At 43.8% G+C, this 22,362-nt stretch overlaps 1 protein-coding gene and 3 non-coding genes across 8 annotated transcripts; 1 reads left to right on the forward strand and 3 right to left on the reverse strand.

Annotated features, from left to right (window-relative positions):
- Positions 1 to 689: 689 nt before the first annotated feature.
- On the reverse strand, positions 690 to 2,590 carry LOC134326861 (serine/threonine-protein kinase pim-3-like). 5 transcript variants are annotated; one of them, XR_010014614.1, is made up of 6 exons: positions 2,544 to 2,590; positions 2,081 to 2,456; positions 1,829 to 2,005; positions 1,138 to 1,216; positions 885 to 1,013; positions 690 to 795 (listed from the first exon to the last, which is right to left on the reverse strand). XR_010014614.1 is itself a non-coding variant. In XM_063008985.1 (5 exons), exons 1-5 carry the CDS (start codon positions 2,586 to 2,588, stop codon positions 968 to 970), a joined length of 723 nt encoding a protein of 240 aa, XP_062865055.1. In that variant the 5' UTR covers positions 2,589 to 2,590; the 3' UTR covers positions 690 to 967. The 5 variants fall into 5 exon arrangements, 2 of the variants coding, with proteins under 2 accessions (XP_062865055.1, XP_062865056.1); XR_010014616.1 differs by having other exon boundaries at positions 1,101 to 1,216; XR_010014615.1 differs by lacking the exon at positions 885 to 1,013 and having other exon boundaries at positions 1,056 to 1,216.
- Positions 2,591 to 16,079: 13,489 nt separating this feature from the next.
- On the forward strand, positions 16,080 to 16,153 carry trnai-aau (transfer RNA isoleucine (anticodon AAU)). Its single transcript has one exon. It is a non-coding gene; the product is annotated as a tRNA-Ile (tRNA).
- Positions 16,154 to 19,329: 3,176 nt separating this feature from the next.
- On the reverse strand, positions 19,330 to 19,403 carry trnai-aau (transfer RNA isoleucine (anticodon AAU)). Its single transcript has one exon. It is a non-coding gene; the product is annotated as a tRNA-Ile (tRNA).
- Positions 19,404 to 20,373: 970 nt separating this feature from the next.
- Positions 20,374 to 20,447, reverse strand: trnan-guu (transfer RNA asparagine (anticodon GUU)). Its single transcript has one exon. It is a non-coding gene; the product is annotated as a tRNA-Asn (tRNA).
- Between the last annotated feature and the right edge of the window lie 1,915 nt (positions 20,448 to 22,362).

Raw genomic sequence — 22,362 nt, forward strand, 5'->3', positions numbered from 1 at the left:
CAGCATGTCAGAACAGACAGCTCATCGGTCAGACCATCAGAGAGATGTAGGTTTAATAGTGTTATTTTAAATCAACAAAAATAAATGGAATAAAACAATTTTACTTTCAAAAAATGTGCACAGTGAAATACACTGAAAACCTCAAAAGGTCGTCCTAACATGAGTGTGTTTCAGTGCTGTTTAATACAAATACATAAAATATATAAGCACCGCAGGACGGATCAGCTGCATTCATCTTCCCCTCTATCAGGACTGCCACCACCATGCTTCACAGTAGGTGCGGCATTAGCCGGGTGCCTGGTCTCCTCCAGAAGTGACTTGTTTCTCGTGGTCCGAGAGACCTCTAGGTGATCTTCTGGGTGAAGTTCTCATGTCTCCATCAGGATACGCCGGAGGTTCCTGCTCACCTCCTGGCCAGGCCAGACTTTTTCCATTTATGGATGTTGGTGGTCCGTACCCTTGCCCAGATCTATGCCTCCGAGGTCTGCAGACGATTCCTTTGACCTTATGGCCACTGTGGACTGTGGGACCCGTATAATCCGGTGTCTGGGATCCCCAATCATGTCCACTTAATCCAATTGAAGACGCATCTCAAGCGGTATCATACCTGTCCTTTGGGTGTCCTATCAAAGTGTGTGCACACAGATGCCTAAAAACATGCTAATAACACACAGACACACAGACGACGGTACAGTTCACGTCTTTATTGAACAATTTACTTGTTTAATAAACAAAGAAGCTGCTGGTAACTGTAAGAAGAATCTCCTCGTCTTCCGGATCGAGATGCTCATTGACCTGCGCCGAGAAAACAAGCAAGAAATGCAATTAGACACAATCCAGCCCTGAAAGGTTGGAGATGTTAATTTATAGAGGTCTACCGTTACACTATCATGAATTCATGGAGGTCCGGTGAGGTCCTGTGAATAGAGACTTAACCCTGGCATAGATTTCAAACCTTCATCATCTCCTACTCACCCAGAAAGACCTCCCAGAGATCTCGAACCTTCTTAGTCCTGGAAAAAAGCTCAAATCGTAAAAGGTTTGATTGTTTTTACCATTAGCAGAAGCCTTCAGAAACCTGTACGGTTAAAGATCTACACCGTCTGGACCTAGTCTTCGGGTTACTCATCAAACCACCTGTGCAGAAGGATCTGCCCAATGGTGAGGCGCTTGCTGGGCTTCTTCTTGAGGCATTGTTCGATCAGATGGCAGCAGGCTGGCGAGTGCGACAATGCAGATTCAAATCATACAGTGTTTAGATCTGAAGAAAATACACCGATTAGGCATAACATTATGACCACCTTCCTAATAACGTGGCCTCCATTGATCGGACTCATTTGTCCAGCACATCTTACGGACGCTCGGTTGAATCGAGATCTGGGGAATCCATGGAAGGGTGGATGTGGTCCTCAAATGCTTAGGTAGGAGCTACGTGTCAGAGTGACCCAACCCAGTTTCCCAGCAGAATGTTGGCAGAACTTCTTCCCATAGTGCATCCTGGTGCCATGTGTTCCCCCAGGTAAGCAACGTGGACAGGGGTCACCATGGGCTTCCTGACTGGTCTGCTGCTACCTTTGAGCTACAGGAGCTTGTCTGTTGGATCGGGCCACACATGCATCAGCGAGCCTTGGCTGCCCATGACCCTGTCGCTGGTTTACCACTCTACCCTCCCTGGACCACCCCACAAGAGCTGCAGATTTGGAGATGCTCTGACCCAGTCATCTATCCATCACGATTCGCTCCTTGATAGAGTCACTTCACCTGTCAGTGGTCATAATGTTATGCCTAGTTAGCATATGTGCAGGTCTTAATGTATGTATTTCCTTACCATCAGAAACACCAGGTTTGAACACTAGACGCCCTTTGGTGATCTCCTTCTTAGACCGAAATGGCAGGCGTCCACAAACCAAGAAAAACAGCAGTACGCCCAGACTCCAGACGGTCGCAGGGCAGCCATAGTACTTCTGCTTGGTTATCCACTCGGGTGGTGAGTATTCCCACGTGCCTACACGAACAAAGAGGACAAACTAGTACCCAAAGTCCAAACCAAAGTACCCGTCCCTCATTGGTGCACAGTTACCTGAATACGTGTAGTACGGAGTGTCCTTCAACAGGTCGCCGCATCCGAAGTCGATCAGCTTCACCTCCAGCGTCTCCGTGTTCAGAAGGACATTCTGGCGCTTAATGTCCCTGTGCAAGACACCGCGATCCCGGCAGTGGAGCACCGCCAGGACAACCTGCCGCATTACATGCCGGGCGAACTGCATCCTCAGCCTGCCCGTCTTGAGCATCAGCTGGTAGAGGTCTACGCAGGGGACGGGCCGCTCCAGGATCAGGATGCAGCGCTCGGGCGTGTCGAACCACTCCAGGAGCTTCAGCACGTACGGGCTGGCGGGCGGCCTGGACACCATGCGCATCAGGGCCACCTCGACGGGGAGCAACTCTGTCTCGCCGGGCTGATGGTAGAAGAGACAAGAACAAATGATTTAATGTGTATCCAGTCTATACGGTATTTACTTCATCTGAAAGGTAAAGTCACTTACAATCCTGGTAAATCTGAGGTGCTCATCCTTCACCACGTATTTCATGGCAACCTAAACAAATACAAGTAAACGATCATTAGTGGATTTTTAATGCAAGGGTTGGAAGAGACTCGAGAAGGTCCTGGTAGGTCTCCACGGGTGTCTGGAGCCGTGCTGACTGCACTTGCTCGAGGCGCTCCACAGGGTTCAAGTCTGGGAAGCCAGATCACAAAACAAGACCTTCTTCAGGAGTAACTCTGACCGCCGACACGTGGACTCCACGAGACATTCGAAGGCATCCTGTGGTATCCGGTATCACCAGGGACTCAGACCTTCTTAGTGTGCATCCCGGGTTTGTCTTAATAATGTCGCGGTAGGTTGTAGGGAGGATCCTGGGGAGGATCCATAGATTGGGAACAAAGGGAATTCAGGGGGCCAGGGTGTTACTCGAAAGTCTACGTGAACCTATAAGGTCCTGGAAGGTCATCACAGGTATCTGGAGCCATAGGAGGACCCAGGGGAGGATCAACACAACAAACTGACACTCACCTGGTTCCCGTCCACCTTACGGACGCCTTCGTAGACCGAACCGCAGCCTCCCTTTCCCAGCAACTCTCCGACGGTGTATCGGCTCTCAAAGCTGTCCGGGTTCGTGTCAGTCGTCTTCTCCTCTTCACGTCCTCCATCGGCGGTTTCTCCTTTAGCGGTTTCTCCTTCACCGGGTTCTCTTTCAGTGGGTTCTCCTTCAGCGGGTTGTCCTTTAGCAGTTTCTTCTTCAGCGGGGTCTCCTTCTGTGGGTTCTCCTTTAGCAGTTTCTTCTTTAGCGGGTTCTCCTTCAGTGGGTTCTCCTTTAGCAGTTTCTTCTTTAGCGGGGTCTCCTTCAGTGGGTTCTCCTTTAGCAGTTTCTTCTTTAGCTGGGTCTCCTTCAGTGGGTTCTCCTTTAGTGGTTTCTCCTTTATCAGTTTCTCCTTTACCGGGGTCTCCTTCAGTGGGTTCTTCTTCAGCATCTTTAACCCAAGTATCACCAATGATGCTTCATGTGTCATGTGGACCAAAAATAAGGGTCCAAATAAAGGTTCGGCGTACTCACCCTTGTTATTGGGAGCATCACAGACGATTTCACAACTGATCCCACCTACGAACCCCAAGGGTTAAATATATAGTCACTAGAGTTCAATAGTGTGGGACTCGAATGTGGTGGTGTTAAGGTTACCTGGAGCTTCAGAAGACGCCCGCGGTTCCTGTGAGTCCTCCAACTGAATCTCCCTGTCCAATAACGTCTCACTGGAGTCTGATTTCGAATCGTCCTCGTACCCCTTCTGATTCAGACACATTAAACTGGTGTTACAGAGACGAGAACCGAACCCCTCCCCTCCCCTCCCGGATTATAGTGGTGATGATAATTCACCTCGCTCTCGACTGTTTCTTCTTCTCTCTCAGTCAGGTTCTGAATGGCGCTGATCCACGCCCGTCTACCTGCCTCACAGTCGGCCTGGAACGTACAGCTCCTGTACACACACGGGGATAGATACAGATTATATAGGATGCAGATAGACAGATTGAGTAGATAAATAAACAGATAGATAGACAGACATTCAGACAGACAGATGGATAGACACATAAATAAATAGTATGTCTATTGATCTGTCTATTGATCATCTATCTGTCTGTCTATCAGTTATCTACTTATCTATAATCTATCTTTCTGTCTATCTAGCATCTATCTGTCTGTCTGCTTATTGATCATCTGTCTGTATGTCTATTGATCATCTATCTTGCAGTCTGTCTATCTATTTTACTTTCAATCATCCTGTCTATCAATTGTCTGTCTATTGATTATCTATTCATCTATAATCTGTCTTCTTGTCTATCTGTCTATCTAGCATCTGTCTGTCTGTTTATTGATAATCTGTATGTCTGTCTATTGATCATCTATCTTTCTGTCTGACTATCCATTTGTCTGTCTAATATTTGTTTGTCTGTCTATCCATATGTCTATCTAGCGTGTCTATCTGTCTATTGATCATCTATCTGTCTGTCTGTCTATCAATAATCTTGTCTATCTATCTATTGTCTGTCTATTGATCATCTATCTATCTGCCTGTCTGTCTTTCTATCTGTCTGTCTGACTATCTATTTGTCTAATATGTGTGTCTGTCTACTGATCATCTATCTGTCTGTCTATCTGTCCGTCTGCCTATCTATCTGTCTATTGACCATGTCTGTCTGTCTATTGATCATCTGTCTGTCTGTCTGTCTGTCTGTCTATCTCTGATCATTATAGATCTGGACTTACCTTGTGGGCGTGACCACCCGGAAGCAGAAGCGTCGCCCGGCGTCCTCGCAGCTCTGGACCGAACAGCGCTGCAGGTCTTCCGCCAGCACCGTGAAGTCACGCTGGGGGAATAGAACATAAAACCTTTTTATTTATACAGTCGATGATATAAACGCCGGTGAAATCGTCCCAGACTTAAACACGACGGGGGTGATTAGGGGCGCATCCCGGCACAGAAGTTGACCTCTGCTGTGATGCACCTGAATTATGAGGGGCGTAAGACTGCAGTGCATTATGGGTATTTCACAGAGTCCAGGAGAGAGCTGATTTAGATCATGTAAAGTCGTGACCTACCTTAAACCTCTTCTTGTAGAGAAGCTGATCGTTTTGTATGATGAACCACCGCCTGCAGAGATCAAACACATCATATATATATATACAGTATATATAATATTGAGTGTATATATATAATATTGTTTATACATAATATTGATAATTATTCCTAATATATATATAGAATTCCTAATAGATACATAAGCATCAGTGTACAGACCTGTTCCAGGTTTTAAACACACTCCTGGTCCTCTTAAACAGAAACCCCTCCATCAGGAGCGCTTCCTGGGCCCCTGTGCCACCCCCGTGACCCGGGTCGCCCCTGGAGGACGCCCGGGGAGGCTCCCCGCAACACAGCACACGCAGAAACCTCTGTCTCAGAGAAGCAGCCATCGTAAATGAGGAGAAAATCAAAATGCTGCTGCTGAAGAGCACAGGTCCACATTGTGATGTCACAGCGTTCCGAGGGAGCAGAGTGAATTTACCTTTACCATATATGGGCATGACTGGATTCATGTGACTGCACATATACTGACTTGATTTCCACTGTGGGACGGCTTCTGGAGGGTCCTGGGTTCGATTCCCGGGTGAAGTTTGCATGTTCTCCCCATGTCCTGGGGATAATGGGGTACCCTAGGTATAAGTGTGTGTGTGACACACCCTGGTACTGACACACCTCATACCATGACACACCCTCGTATTGACACACCCCCATACCATGACACACCCTGGTACTGACACACCCCCATACCATGACACACCCTGGTACTGACACACCCCCATACCATGACACACCCTGGTACTGGTACTGACACACCCTCATACCATGAGTCAAGTCAAGTCAAGTCAAATTTATTTATATAGCGCTTTTTACAATAGACATTGTCACAAAGCAACTTTACAAAATCCATGACCAATAGATACAAAAACCCCTGTTGAGCAAGCCGAGGGCGACTGTGGCAAGGAAAAACTCCCTGAAAATTACAGGAAGAAACCTTGAGAGGAACCAGACTCAACAGGGCCCATCCTTCTTGGGTGGTCTGGAGGAAACTTTAAATAAATACATAATTTACACAAAGCATATAAACACAGAATTAAATGAACTAAAAGTTATAACTGGTAATAAATAGATAAATAAATAATTAAATAATAGTTGTTATTCGCTCTAGTCTTCAATAAAGTCTGTAGTGATTTCTTGTCATTCTTGGTGGAAATTACTCCAGACCCGTCACATCTGGCAGGAACAGTGTCGTCGCCATGGCAGTCTCGACTTTAATCCTTAAACTTGGCATGTAAACAGGTTCCCACTAGAATACCCTCGGACAGGTCTAGCCCAGTTCTCAGTCTCGACTTTAATCCTTAACCTCGGCGGGTAAACATGTTTCCATCAGAATGCCCTTGGAGTAAAACAACAAAGAATGTAGTTAATAATGTACAATGCTAGTTGAGTAAAACAGTTTTACAGAGAGTTTTAGACTCCGGCAGCCCTAATTATTACAGCATAACTAAAAGGGAGAGCGAGCAGGTAACAAGGTCATGAAGGCTTTCACAGGACGTCAGCGCCCACCTCTCCTACCCAAACCGGAGTGATCGGACAGGAGAGGCAGAACGACAGCAACCCAACATCCCTGATCACCACAAGTTTCTATGACCAAGAACCCCCAAGCTCTGCACCTTTGTCTATATTAATCAAAAGCCTGAGAAAATAAATATGTTTTCAGTCTAGACTTAAACATTGAGACTGTGTCCGAATCCCTAACAGAGGCAGGAAGATTATTCCAAAGTTGTGGAGCTTTGTAAGAAAATGCTCTTCCACCAGCTGTGGTCTTTTTAATTTTAGGAACTATAAGTAACCCTGCATCTTGTGAGCGAAGTGGACGCGCTGGATTGTAGTGATTAATAAGTTCACTCAGATACTGTGGAGCCAGACCATCTAGCGCTTTATAGGTTAGTAAAAGTATTTTGTATTCAATGCGGAATTTAACTGGCAGCCAGTGTAGAGACGATAGAACAGGAGTAATATGATCAAATTTTCTAGTTCTAGTTAGCACTCGAGCTGCTGCATTTTGAACTAACTGGAGTTTGTTTATGGATCTACCAGAGCATCCAATTAGAAGAGCATTACAATAATCTAACCGAGAAGTTATAAACGCATGGATCAGTTTTTCGGCGTCATTAACAGATAGTATATTTCTTATTTTAGAGATATTACGCAAATGATAGAAAGCAACTCTAGTAATATTATTAACGTGTGCATCAAAGGAGAGATCTGAATCAATTGTGACACCTAAGTTTTTTACATCTGGGCTGGGAGTAACAGAGAAAGTGTTTAGGTTTAGCACCAGGTTAGACAACTTGTCTCTTGCAGCTTTAGAGCCAACAAGTAAAACCTCAGTTTTATCTGAATTAAGTAAAAGAAAATTACACGACATCCAGTTTTTTATGTCGTTTACACAATCTTCTATTTTACTGATTGTGTCGGTATCATTTGGTTTGGCTGATATATACAGCTGTGTGTCATCCGCATAGCAGTGAAATTTTATGCCATGTTTATGAATAATTTCACCTAGCGGAAGCATATAGAGTGTAAATAATAGGGGTCCCAGTACCGACCGCTGTGGAACACCACAGTTTACTTTTGTAGTTTCCGAGCATTTATTATTTACATAAACGAATTGAGAGCGGTCAGTCAGATATGATTGAAACCAAGAGAGTGCGAGTCCTTTAACACCTACTGTATTTTCTAGCCTCTCTAGTAAAATGTTATGATCGACCGTATCAAACGCTGCACTAGGATCTAATAGAACAAGAAAAGAGACACATCCATTATCAGAAGACATTAACAACTCGTTAACTACTCTAATTAATGCAGTTTCGGTACTATGGTTGGGTCTAAATCCTGATTGAAATTTTTCATGAATACAATTTTCATTCAAATAAGAACATAGCTGTTTGGAAACGACTTTTTCTAATATCTTTGAGACAAAAGGAAGGTTTGAAATTGGCCTATAATTAGATAAAACATGTGGACCATGACACACCCTCGTATTGACACACCCCCATACCATGACACACCCTGGTACTGACACACCCCCATATCATGATACACCCTCGTATTGACACACCCCCATACCATGACACACCATGGTACTGGTACTGACACACCCTCATACCATGATACACCCTCGTATTGACACACCCCCATACCATGACACACCATGGTACTGACACACCCCCATACCATGACACACCCTGGTACTGACACACCCCCATACCATGATACACCCTCGTATTGACACACCCCCATACCATGACACACCATGGTACTGACACACCCCCATACCATGACACACCCTGGTACTGACACACCCCCATACCATGATACACACTGGTACTGACACACCCCCATACCATGACACACCCTGGTACTGGTACTGACACACCCCCATACCATGACACACCCTGGTACTGTTACTGACACACCCCCATACCATGACACACCCTGGTACTGTTACTGACACACCCCCATACCATGACACACCCTGGTACTTGTACTGACACACCCCATACCATGACACACCCTGGTACTTGTACTGACACACCCCATTCCATGACACACCCTGGTACTAGTACTGACACACCCCATACCATGACACACCCTAGTACTGGTACACCCCAATACTTTTAACTTTTAATAGTGAGCGCAACATTAGAAAATTTTAGAACCTCATCACTTTCATGCACGTATCTTTCTTTTACAGATTGAGTGTTTTGGTTTGTGTGGAGGTACGACTGGGTTCGATTCCCGGGTGAAGTTTGCATGTTCTCCCCATGTCCTCGGGATAATGGGGTACCCTAGGTATAAGTGTGTGTGTGACACACCCTGGTACTGACACACCTCATACCATGACACACTCTGGTACTGGTACTGACACACCCCATACCATGACACACCCTGGTACTGACACACCCCCATACCATGATACACCCTGGTACTGACACACCCCCATACCATGACACACCCTGGTACTGACTGTGATGAAGACAGCTGTTGTCTTCATCCCCAGTTATACTTACCTGTCATACTTACCTTTTATGCTTACCTGTCCTACATACCTATCATACTTACCTGTTATACTTACCTTAATCCATGTACCAGCGGGAGTGTAAGTGTGCTCTGGGGAGAGCTGAAGGGCCCTCAGCTACCTCAGGGTGGGAGGTGGTGATATGGGTAAGGCTGGGGAAAGTAAAAGGATATTTTTATTAATTAATTATTGTGCAATTGCTTAAAATGTAATGTCGACATTTGTTTAAGTTTTGTTTTGTATGTTTGTTATTGTTTGGTGTAACATTAGTTTTTTTTTGTTGTTTTAGTTGTTCTCCCCCTAGTTAAAGGAGAAATGGTTTATTCCATTAGAAGGGGGGAGGAGTTTAACTGCTAAAAGGTGAGGGGGAAAGGTATACGGGAGAGGGGGGCTGGCTGCGAGAGGACCCACCTGATATTGAGGTTGGCGTCTAGTCAGTCTGTAAAGAACCTGAACTGCATTAGTCAGGATTTTGTTTAAAACCACGTTTGATTTCCGTTTTGTACAGTTTTTTTGTTTGTATTGGTTTTCACGCACAGTAAATAAAACGCTCACTAAAAACCTACCTGCTGTGTCTACCCTGCTTCCTTGCCACACGGTCATTGCTACCCGCTGACTTCGTGTCCCTACACCTAGGGTTCGGCGAGGCAGCGTCACAAAATGGTGGCAGCGGAGTTTTACCTCGACAGCGTTTGTTAAGCGCCAAGGAGACGGCGTAAAAGAGGCAACGGCGGTGTTTGGCGGTGAGCGGATGGCGCACGTGTAACGAACGGTGGGCAAAACAAAGATGGCGACGTCAGTGTGAGCCACACGGAGCGATGGTACAGAGCGTGCGGCGGCCTTAAACAAAGATGGCTGCGCCCATGAGCTGAAATAACTGTAACAAAAAGCGGCAGAGGCATTGGAGGCATTGGACTGCTGGAAATATGCCTCCGAAAAAAGCAGCAACTTCACTCACGGAAGTACAGAGGGACAGCACGAGTGAACCGAGCCAGTCTTCTGCGGCAGCGGATGAATTTACCGTGGGGAGCACACCGGCGAGCTTGGAGCAAGTGTATGAGCTACCCCGGGGGTTCATCACGGAGCAGCGCAGCAAAGATGAGCTCATGCAGCGCGTCAGGACCAGCGATGGCGGTCTCTTCAACACCAGTTCGGACTATTGCAGGGGCAGATGCAGAGGAGTCATCCTGCGGCGGCGTCCGAATACACTGGGATGGTGCAGCCGAGTGGTCAATCGCAGGCAAGGATTCTGCGGAGCTCACAGTCAGCGTCGGAGAGCATCAAGTTGGTGCGAGATGACGGAGAGCTTTCACAGTTGGTTTGGCCTGCTCCCAGACTGCCAGTATTAAAGGAAACGGACGACATTGAACATTTCCTGACTACTTTTGAACGTTAAGCACAAACGGCGCAGTGGCCTGAAGGAAGTTGGGCTTTTCATCTGATCCCTCTTCTGGAAGGTAAAGCTAGAGCTGCATATGTTGCTATGGACGCTGATGATGCTTGTGACTATCAAAAAATTAAAAGTGCAGTACTGAGAAAGTACGAAATTAACAAAGAGACTTATAGACAGCGTTTCCGAGACGTTGCTGTGGAAATTGATGAAACGCCAAGGGAATTGTACACCAGATTGAAGGGACTGTACCAGAAGTGGGTGGTTCCTCGAGAAAAGACCAAAGAGCAGATTGGGGACACCATTATCTTAGAACAATACCTCAAGATGGTAAATCCTGAACTCCGCAGCTGGATTATTGAACGCAGCCCTGCTTCAGCTGACCAAGCCATCACCCTAGCAGAAGCGTATGTTGCAGCCAGACAGTCGGAAGGCAGTTTCAAGCTGGGAGAGCAGAGCAAGCCTCGGTCCAGTGGCGAACAGGGTAAGTTTGTGGATTGTTATGGCAGTGGTTTGAGACCCCAGGTTTTTAGATCATCTACTCAGAGTCGCTGGCATAGTACAGACATTAAGGCTAAACCTGGCAATGCTAACCGTAGTATAGACAAAGTTATCAGGTGTTACAATTGCAACCAGACTGGTCATAAAGCTAATGCTTGTCCTAAGCTGCGTAGTAGCATTAACCAACTGTGCTATTCCCCTGAAAAGGCAGAAAGTTTTAAATCTAAAAATGACAGCAAGGACGTGGTTCTATCAGTCAAGGTTGGAGGCAGGACGTGTAAAGCTTTGCTTGACACAGGTGCTAGTCAGACTCTGGTATTGGCAGAATGTCTTTCTGATATACCGGTTGAGTATTCCGGTGAGCTTAGAGTTAAATGCATACATGGGGATGAGCAGATTTATCCTACAGCGGAGGTTAGCTTGGAGGTTAATGGTCAACCTTACCTGCTTAAGGTAGGCATCATGCAAAAGGCTCCCTATGCAGTAATCTTGGGCAGAGATATTCCTATACTGGTAGATCTCCTAATGCAGAAGCAGACTGAGGCTGAAGTATTGGTAATGACTCGAGCGCAATCCAAACAAGTGGTGCAGGATAAGGTGGCATTGCTGAGGGAACTCCCTTTCTGTGAAGTCTCTAAAAAGAGCAAACCCAAGGCCATTAGGAGACAGGAGAAGGTTAAGGGTACACCTTTGGTGGAGAATATTGCTCCAGTGGATCTGGATTTACAGCAGCCGGTGTCTGACATAGCAGAGCAGCAGACTAGTGACCCCACACTTAAAACTGCATTTTCAAAGTGCACTAATGGCACTGATAGAGGTGACACACATTTCTTTATTAAAGACAACATCCTGTACAGGGTTAAGGGAAGCCATGAACAGCTAGTGGTACCCAAAATTTACGGCAGCAGGTGCTAAAGCTTGGGCACTCAGAGCCATGGGCTGGGCATTTGGGTATAGCTAAAACATTGAATAGAATCGTTAGCAGATTTTACTGGCCAGGTCAGTACCAAGATGTGGTGAAGTATTGTAGCTCCTGTCCAGAATGTCAGCTTACGGCCCCAGCGAAAAATGCAAGCAAGGTCCCTTTGATTAGCCTACCCATTGTAGATGTTCCATTTTCTCGCATTGCTATGGATGTAGCAGGTCCTCTTCCTAGGAGCCGTAGTGGCAACCGCTACATTTTAATTATTTGTGACTATGCTACGAGGTATCCAGAGGCTTTTGCTTTGAGAAAGGTGAAGACAAGGCAAGTTGTCAACGCTTTGATTCAGCTCATATCCAGGGTAGGGATACCGAAGGAGGTTTTAACCGATCAGGGATCTAATTTTACATCTAAGCAGCTCAAGGAGGTTTTTAAGCTTTTAGGGGTGAGGGGCATTACAACCACGCCATACCATCCACAAACTGACGGCCTCACCGAGCGCTTTATCCAAACCCTGAAGTCCATGCTGCGCCGTTTCGTCTGTGAGGTGGGAACTGACTGGGACATATGGTTACCATATGTTCTGTTTGCATATAGAGAAGTTCCGCAGGCATCCACTGGATTCTCACCTTTCCATCTTCTGTATGGCAGAGACGTTAGAGGGCCACTAGATGTCCTCAAAGAAGCCTGGGAAGGCGACAGTATTGGGCAAGGACTCAATGTTCTCTCTCATGTGCATAAAATGAGAGAAACCATGGCAAAGACCACAGAATTGGTTCGGGAGAACGTGATAAAGGCACAGCACCGACAAAAGACTTGGTACGACCGGAGGGCAAAGGACAGAGAGCTCAGGCCTGGAGAGAAAGCCCTTGTTCTTCTACCCACATCAGACACCAGTCTCTTGGCCAAGTGGCATGGGCCATATGACGTGCTAAGAAGGGTCGACAAGACGACCTATGAACTGTCACTTCCAGACAGGAAAAAGAAGAAACAGACTTTCCATATTAACATGCTAAAGGCATGGAAAGAACGGAACGGAGACATGTCTGAGCAGCTATGGGTGCGAGCTGTGCGCGAAGAGGAAGAGAACTCAGAGCAGTACTTCCCCACGGTCAGTAGTACAAACACAGCACCCGATCTGACTCATCTTAACTGGAGGCAGTGTGAGGAGTTAGCTACAGTCATCCCGTCAGGTCTTTTCAGGGCAGACCCTGGCAGAACAGACAAAGTCCAGCATAACATCAGGCTGCTGAAAAATGAACCAATTCGTCAGACTAACTGTCGAGTTCCTGCACGTCTGGTCCCGGATCTAAAAAAAGAGGTGGAGGCTATGCTTCAGATGGGGGTGATTGAACCTTCATCTAGTGAATGGTGTAGTCCCGTGGTTCTCGTTCCAAAAAAGGATGGAGGACTTAGATTTTGTATAGACTTTTCAAAACTGAATGCAGTTTCAGCCTTTGATCCGTACCCGATGCCCAGAGCTGATGAGCTAATTGAAAGGCTGGGAAAGGCTGAGTTTTTAACCACACTAGACCTCTGTAAAGGCTACTGGCAAGTTCCACTGAGTCCAGAAGTTAGGAAACTTACAGCCTTTCGAGTTCCTTCAGGACTATACCATTTTTTGGTTATGCCGTTTGGTCTCCATGGGGCAGCGGCAACTTTTCAAAGACTGATGGACGGTTTCCTGAAGGGCACGGAAGACTTTGCGGCAGCTTACATTGACGATGTGGTCATTTTCAGCGAGTCATGGGATCAGCATGTGCAACATGTCGGAGAGGTACTCCAGCACATTAGCAAGGCAGGTCTCACTGTGAATTCCAGCAAGTGTCACCTGGCGAAAGGGACAGTTTCCTACCTGGGATATGTCCTGGGAGGTGGGGTCGTCCGGCCTCAGGTTGACAAGGTGGAAGCAGTGAAGAGGTGTCCGGCACCGACCACGAAAAGAAGGGTTAGATCCTTCTTGGGTCTCGCAGAATGGTACCGCCGTTTTATCCCTAATTTCTCCAAAAGAGCAGCAGTTTTAACAGACTTGATCAAGAAGGATATGCCACAAAAAACCAAGTGGACTGCAGAATGTGAGGCAGCGTTCCAGTACTTGAAAGACTGTTTGTGTAGTGAATCGGTTTTGCACAGCCCTGACTTCAGTAAACAATTTGTGGTGCAAACTGATGCATCAGGACGCGGACTTGGGGCAGTGTTGCTGCAGAAGAAGGACGGTGATCTTAAGCCCATTCTCTACATTAGTCGGAAGTTGTTTCCGAGGGAGTTGAATTACTCCACTGTGGAGAAGGAAGCGTTGGCTATAAAGTGGGCATTGGATTCGCTCAGGTACTACCTGATAGGGACTGAGTTTGTTTTAGAGACTGACCACAGATCACTGCAGTGGATAGCGAACATGAGAGACACGAACGCCAGAATTACACGGTGGTATTTGTCCTTGCAACAGTTTAAATTTGAGGTGCGATATCGTAAGGGATCTCAGAACACCACTGCGGACTTTCTGTCTCGTCACGGCGAGTAGTGACGATGTTATGGGGGGGGGGGTGATGAAGACAGCTGTTGTCTTCATCCCCAGTTATACTTACCTGTCATACTTACCTTTTATGCTTACCTGTCCTACATACCTATCATACTTACCTGTTATACTTACCTTAATCCATGTACCAGCGGGAGTGTAAGTGTGCTCTGGGGAGAGCTGAAGGGCCCTCAGCTACCTCAGGGTGGGAGGTGGTGATATGGGTAAGGCTGGGGAAAGTAAAAGGATATTTTTATTAATTAATTATTGTGCAATTAACATGTAATGTCGACATTTGTTTAAGTTTTGTTTTGTATGTTTGTTATTGTTTGGTGTAACATTAGTTTTTTTTTGTTGTTTTAGTTGTTCTCCCCCTAGTTAAAGGAGAAATGGTTTATTCCATTAGAAGGGGGGAGGAGTTTAACTGCTAAAAGGTGAGGGGGAAAGGTATACGGGAGAGGGGGGCTGGCTGCGAGAGGACCCACCTGATATTGAGGTTGGTGTCTAGTCAGTCTGTAAAGAACCTGAACTGCATTAGTCAGGATTTTGTTTAAAACCATGTTTGAGTTCCGTTTTGTACAGTTTTTTTGTTTGTATTGGTTTTCACGCACAGTAAATAAAATGCTCACTAAAAACCTACCTGCTGTGTCTACCCTGCTTCCTTGCCAAACGGTCATTGCTACCCGCTGACTTCGTGTCCCTACACCTAGGGTTCGGCGAGGCAGCGTCACACTGACACACCCCCATACCATGATACACCCTGGTACTGACACACCCCCATACCATGACACACCCTGGTACTGGTACTGACACACCCCATACCATGACACACCCTGGTACTTGTACTGACACACCCCATACCATGACACACCCTGGTACTGTTACTGACACACCCCCATACCATGACACACCCTGGTACTTGTACTGACACACCCCATACACACCCTGGTACTGGTACTGACATACCCCATACCATGACACACCCTGGTACTGGTACTGACACACCCCCATACCATGACACACCCTGGTACTTGTACTGACACACCCCATTCCATGACACACCCTGGTACTTGTACTGACACACCCCATACCATGACACACCCTGGTACTGGTACTGACACACCCCCATACCATGACACACCCTGGTACTTGTACTGACACACCCCATTCCATGACACACCCTGGTACTGGTACTGACACACCCCATACCATGACACACCCTAGTACTGGTACACCCCAATACTTTTAACTTTTAATAGTGAGCGCAACATTAGAAAATTTTAGAACCTCATCACTTTCATGCACGTATCTTTCTTTTACAGATTGAGTGTTTTGGTTAGTGTGGAGGTACGACTGGAAAGGTTTTTTTAAATTAATATTTAAACTGAATTCATTCATTAAGTCTCCTCTACTACAGCCGAGACGAACTTGAGACCAACAGTAAAGCTCTCCATCGTTTCTGTGTGGCAGGTCCTTAACTGAAAGGCTGTCAGTGTAGAATCGGGTATGTGGGTATATGCCCTGCCCTTGTACATAGGCCAGTTAGCTCAGTTGGTTAGAGTGTGGTGCTAATAACGCCAAGGTCGCAGGTTCGGTCCCTGTACTGGCCACACCCACCTTTGTATTTAAACTAACAAACAAGTGATCCTTCTCTATCTAGCAGGTCCTATTGACCTGGGGTCTTTTTAATGCCCCTCTCATTCAGGTCACAAACATGTGATTATTTTAATTTGCCAAAATTAAATGCCCTGCTGTAAAAGTTAGCAAGTCATGTGACTTGTGTGTACCATCCAATGAAATGTCTCTTTTTGTGTGTCTCTGTGGCGCAATCGGTTAGCACGTTTGGCTGTTTTCCCGAAAAGGTTGGTGGTTCGAGCCAACCCAGGGGTGAGTGTCTTTTATTGCACAATCTGCCTGTTGATCAAATGGATATGAGACACAACAACAATGTGTAACTCCACAGAATAGTGGAAATAAGTAACTGAAAACTTCCAGTAAACAACAGTCCTACAAGCACAAATATCCACCTGATAAGATTGGAACACTTTATTTTTACTTTTTTTTTATCTTGTCGGTGTCACGTTGTATTGAAACTAAAATAAATAAATAAAAACTTAAAATTTAAAAGCAAGTGTTTAGGTTCATTCATCATCTTAAATATTACAAACTAATCAGGCTCGTCAGATTTCAGACATTGTTCATGTAAACAAAAATCTCAGTTGGAAGCACAAGATTCATTTATTTATAGACGGTGCTGCTTATGGTTTTACATTTAAAAACATGAACAGTTAAAAAATAACACAACAACAACAACAACAATTTAATAATAATGTCACAAATCTGTACCCAAGCAACAAGCTGTAATTTATCTAGCACCACTAGATGGGAACGATCTCTGTACAACATTTTGAACTTCACTTTAAAAGTCAGTTCAGTGTGTTTTACTGTAGTAAGAATAGCTCCACATGTTTTGTACGTAGTGTTTATGGTATTTAAGCTGGATGGATAGATGGAAGTTAACATGTAATCTAAGGTGACTCTTAAGTTTATTTGCTGCTGTTGGCTTATAAAGTTTTACTGAACAAACTGGCTCGTATTTTGGCACTGATATACCTTCCTGAATGGTGATCTGCTTGGTCGACACAACTAGCACAAGTAATCGTGGTCTACACCCCACAAGTGCTCTGTTGTACTTGCACATGCGCTGAATGCTACCATCCTGATACTGCTAAAGTTTCTAAACCTTGGAACTCACACCGGCTCCCAAATGAAACTTGCCATTTGCTGAGTAAATAAAGCCAAAAAGTTAATAATTATTTATTTAAGAGCAAGTTGGCTGTTAGATGGCGCTGTAAACAATGATTTGCGATTATATTTTGGGATGGAGCAGTCACATGTGGAACACTATAACACTACTAGTGGTATTATGATATTCAAGCTGGATGAATGGATGGAAATGAACATGTCATTTAAGGTGACTCTAAACTAGCACAAGCAATTGTGATGCTCTGTTGTACTGCACATGTGCTGAATGCTACCATCCTGAAACTGCTAATGTTTCTCAATCTTGGACCTCACAAATGATCTTGGACCCCCAAATAAAAGCAGTAAGGTCCCACCGAGATTTGAACTTGGATTGCTGGATTCAGAGTCCAGAGTTCTAACCATTACACCATGGAACCCTGACACTGCAAGAACTAAACGTAACGATTCACCATTTGCTGAGTAAATAAAGCAAAAATACACAACTTCAGAGTTTACTTTTACATCTCAAATGATTTAAACTTATGTGATTGATATAATTGACTGAAATCAATTGACAAAACTGAGGTAATTTAGAAGTTTTAAACACTAAATAAAAGTAATTTTAGTTAAACATCGCCACCCAAGTATCAAAATCACAACAAAACGTTCCACTGTTGGAAAACTGCACTAAGTTCAGGATGCAGTTGGCCCGTCCCTCCTTGTCGCTCTGAAGCAGATGATTTGATGTTTGTGCACCTGTTCAGCAGATCACAAGTCACTAATGATCAGACAGAAGTCACTTGATTTTAAAACTGTTTGTTTTTAAAATGAGATGTCCAACAACCTCATGGTAAGATGTCCAAATAATTTTTGCCAAATAGTGTATCATTACTATTGCTAAGAAGTTAATATGTGTGTCTACATCACTTCACGTATCTATACGTGTCTAACATACATATCAATTCTGTTAATATTCATAAGCATACACACACACATACACAATACACACACATGCTTCCACATTCACATGTTTTTGCTGTATGTGTTATGTAGATAATATTTAGGTGATTTGATGTATTTTTGACATTTTATTATTATTTAAGTGAAGCTTTTTACAAGTTTAGGGGTTTTGTGTTTTGCTTCACTGTATGTATGGTGCATCATTAAACTGTTATACATTATTTATTCTATTTTGTATTAGATGAGATGGTTTGTCTCTGTATTGACCTGCGATTAATTTTTTTTAAATGACAGCTAACGATAGTGATCCGACTCTTTTAAGTATTTTGTATAACATATAAAATGTTGACTTCATCAAAAATAATCGACTCCTTCAGCTTCTAAAGGCACATTGCTGAGTACTATCAACTTAGTGAATCGACTCAAACTGAACTGCGTCTTTATGCACATGAGGAAGAAATCTATGTAGAGATCTCAAATAACATGAACTTGAAGGTGTGAACTTACATTGTAGAAAAGAAGAACAAGCCAGTAGCAGCAGTGTGCACATTAAACCATTTACAGAAGGGTCATTAAGTTTGGCAGATTGAAATAATGGCATGTTTCTGACCTGAATGAGAGGGGCAGTAAAAAGATCTCACACTTGTCCGAGACAACGTTTGAAGTCCAGGTCAATAGGACCTGCTAGTTAGAATAGGATCACTTGTTTATGTCCAAAAGTGGGTGTGGCTCGTACGGGGATCAAACCCATGACCTTGGCATTATTAGCACCACACTCTAACCAACTGAGCTAACCAGCCGATGTACAAGGGCAGGTCATATACCCACATACCCGATTCTACACTGACAGCCCTTCAGTTATGGAGCTGCCACACAGAAACGATGGAGAGCTTTACTGTTGTTGAGCAGAACAGATCTTCGTGTGAGATGTGAAATGAAGCCAGAATTAAAGATGGTAGAAGAACAGGGTGATATTCTTACTTTCAGTTATTAAATTACTCAGGTTAGAAAGTCCTGATACACAGAACATGCTCACCTGACTCTCTCTCAGCCATGCTACCTTTAATCATTAAAGAGGGTGTGGCCCGTACGGGGATCGAACCCGTGACCTTGGCGTTATTAGCACCACGCTCTAACCAACTGAGCTAACCGGCCAGTTCATCTGTTCTCTGTTTAGATCTTTGTACATAATTCTACACTAACCCCATTTAACCAGCAGCACAAAAACCATTTGAGATTCTGCACACTTTCAGTGAAGATCTGTAAAAATGAGTGACTCCTAAACTGAATTTGGTTGTTATTGCACCAGAAATGCAGCAGTTTCATGTTATTTTAATGATCCGAGATCTCAGTCCTACTTCAGACATCTCTGTCTAGTCATTTCTTATGTTCAGACTTTCTTAATACACATCTAATAGGTTTTGTAGGTTCTTATATGTGTGAACTATCTAAACTATACTGTATTGTGGTACATTCATTCAGCCTTCATCAGTTTATCTCTGCTCATTCAGCCTACAGCAGTTTAGACCCGCCCACTTAACCACCAATTTGCCTCCACAGTGAGCCTGTATAGAGAGAGAGATTTTATTTTTACAACGTGCAAATAAACAAATTACTTTAAAAAAAACAAAAACAATTTTGTACAGGAAACAAATATAACAGTAACATAAAAAAGTAAAGTGCAAAACATTCCCGATTAAAGTGCATAATGCTTTTCTACAACACCATGTTTTTACATTATTTTACATAAATCTACACTTGACTGAGCTAAATGCCGCCAACCAGTGACTGGAGCAGATACGACTCAGGTCCTGCACACAGTAAGTAGTGCTGATACACAGTACCAGTCTGCACACCAGAGAGGCTCCAAACCTCAAGTTTTCACTCATTGAATCATGTTTGTGAACTTTGTGGAATGATTGTAGGATTTGTACGTGTTGAGCTACTGTTAATATTTTCCCCCAATTGAACTAAACCTGAATTGATGTTTTAACTGTTCATTAAGACTTCACTAAGAGTTATTACCATCAAGCAAAGCATATGTAAAGCATATTTCTATATGAGATAATATACACTGAGGTTTAATCGTCTGATCATCAGACATGGTTGTGCAATAAAAGGCACTCGTCCCTGGGTGGGCTCGAACCACCAACCTTTCGGTTAACAGCCGAACGCGCTAACCGATTGCGCCACAGAGACACATGCACAGCTGTCAGGGTCACATGACTTGCTTAAGTCAGGCTAATAAACAGTATAATACTGTAACAGGCATGGTGGCTAACACCATAGAGTTACATTTGGTCAGTTCCCATGGTCTCCCTTAGGGGGCAATAGAGAGGGAATTACCCATGTTTTCTTTTGTGAAAAGAAGTAGACACAGCATTTTCCTGATGGAAGCAAAAGCGGTTTGCTACTTGGTGTGCTGCTTTGCATTTTTTATCTTTTTGAAGATTTAAAGACTCCTTTCCTAGGAAACTTTGATGTTTTATGCCTAGATGTAAGTACAGTAATCCCTCCTCGATCGCGGGGGTTGCGTTCCAGAACCCTCCGCGAAAGGTGAAAATCCGCGAAGTAAAAACCATGTGTTTATATGGTTATTTTTATAACCCGATTCCATCGGGTTTAGCATTTAGCATCTTGTCATTAAAACCAATGGATTGAGGTAGCACAGCATGCTAACATCAATATAACATCTCCCTTCATGTAACGATAACGGTTACATTTCCTGACAAGCTCGAATTTGCAAATAAAAACACTCGGTAAAAGTTTATACAAGTTAAAAATCAGTAATATTTTATTTACGTTTGAAAAGAACTCCATTCGTTTGTCCGCACAGTCAGCCATGTTTATTTTTCTGTGAGAGAAGAGCGCCTGACCCGCAATCAATTCTGGGATTGCCTTGATCACTAAGGCAGCGTCGGATGCTCACTCATTCTTGAGTGAAAATAACGTTGAAATGTTAAGAAGTGAGGATATTAAGGCATCTAAGATTTGGAACAGCCACCTAATCGGGAGCGCGCACAGGATGACGTAAAATGCGTCTATGTAGAGAGCTCACTAGCTTTTCGAACACACCCCTTGTCTGCAGAAATCCACAAACCAGCGAAGAATCCGCAAATTATATTTAGACATGCTTGCAAATAAAATCCGCGATAGAGTGAAGCCGCAAAAGTCGAAGCGCGATATAGCGAGGGATTACTGTACTGCAAACTGCGTTTTGATTATCATTATTCTTGGGATAATTTCTCTTTTTGGAAATATTATGGAAAGTAGATGCTAATGCTATATGCTAATTTCCTTTGTATATTTACATTGCTAATGCATTAATATTACTACTTCTGTAGAAAAGGAGTTTGTTCGGGAATCAACTACACATTATTAACTGATGGATTTTGAAAAAGGACATTCAACTTTAATAAGGACTAACTAAGGTATGGATAAGGACTGCATTATACGGAATAACTCTGATTCAGTTGAAGTGGACGTATAAGCTTTGAACCCTACAAAGTCTACTTTGGTCAACTTTTTTTGGATTTATTTTGCATCATCTTGGGAAGAAGATATTCGTAAATATTTGGTTTATGGTGGATATATGACTTTATCTTTACTGTCTTGTTTTGTTTTCAATGCATTATTACAGTTTTTGTTCAGCAAAAAAAGTTGACCAAAGTAGACTTTTTTTATATTTTGACAACATAAGGACATAACATGGTAAAATAATGTAAAAACATGGTGTTGTAGAAAAGCATTATGCACTTTAATCGGGAATGATTTGCACTTTACTTTTTTATGTTACTGTTATATTTGTTTCCTGTACAAAATTGTTTTTGTTTTTTTTAAAGTAATTTGTTTATTTGCACGTTGTAAAAATAAAATCTCTCTCTCTATACAGGCTCACTGTGGAGGCAAATTGGTGGTTAAGTGGGCGGGTCTAAACTGCTGTAGGCTGAATGAGCAGAGATAAACTGATGAAGGCTGAATGAATGTACCACAATACAGTATAGTTTAGATAGTTCACACATATAAGAACCTACAAAACCTATTAGATGTGTATTAAGAAAGTCTGAACATAAGAAATGACTAGACAGAGATGTCTGAAGTAGGACTGAGATCT

This window comes from Trichomycterus rosablanca, chromosome 14 (assembly GCF_030014385.1).
Source record: "Trichomycterus rosablanca isolate fTriRos1 chromosome 14, fTriRos1.hap1, whole genome shotgun sequence".
Taxonomy (NCBI): Eukaryota; Metazoa; Chordata; class Actinopteri; order Siluriformes; family Trichomycteridae; genus Trichomycterus; species Trichomycterus rosablanca.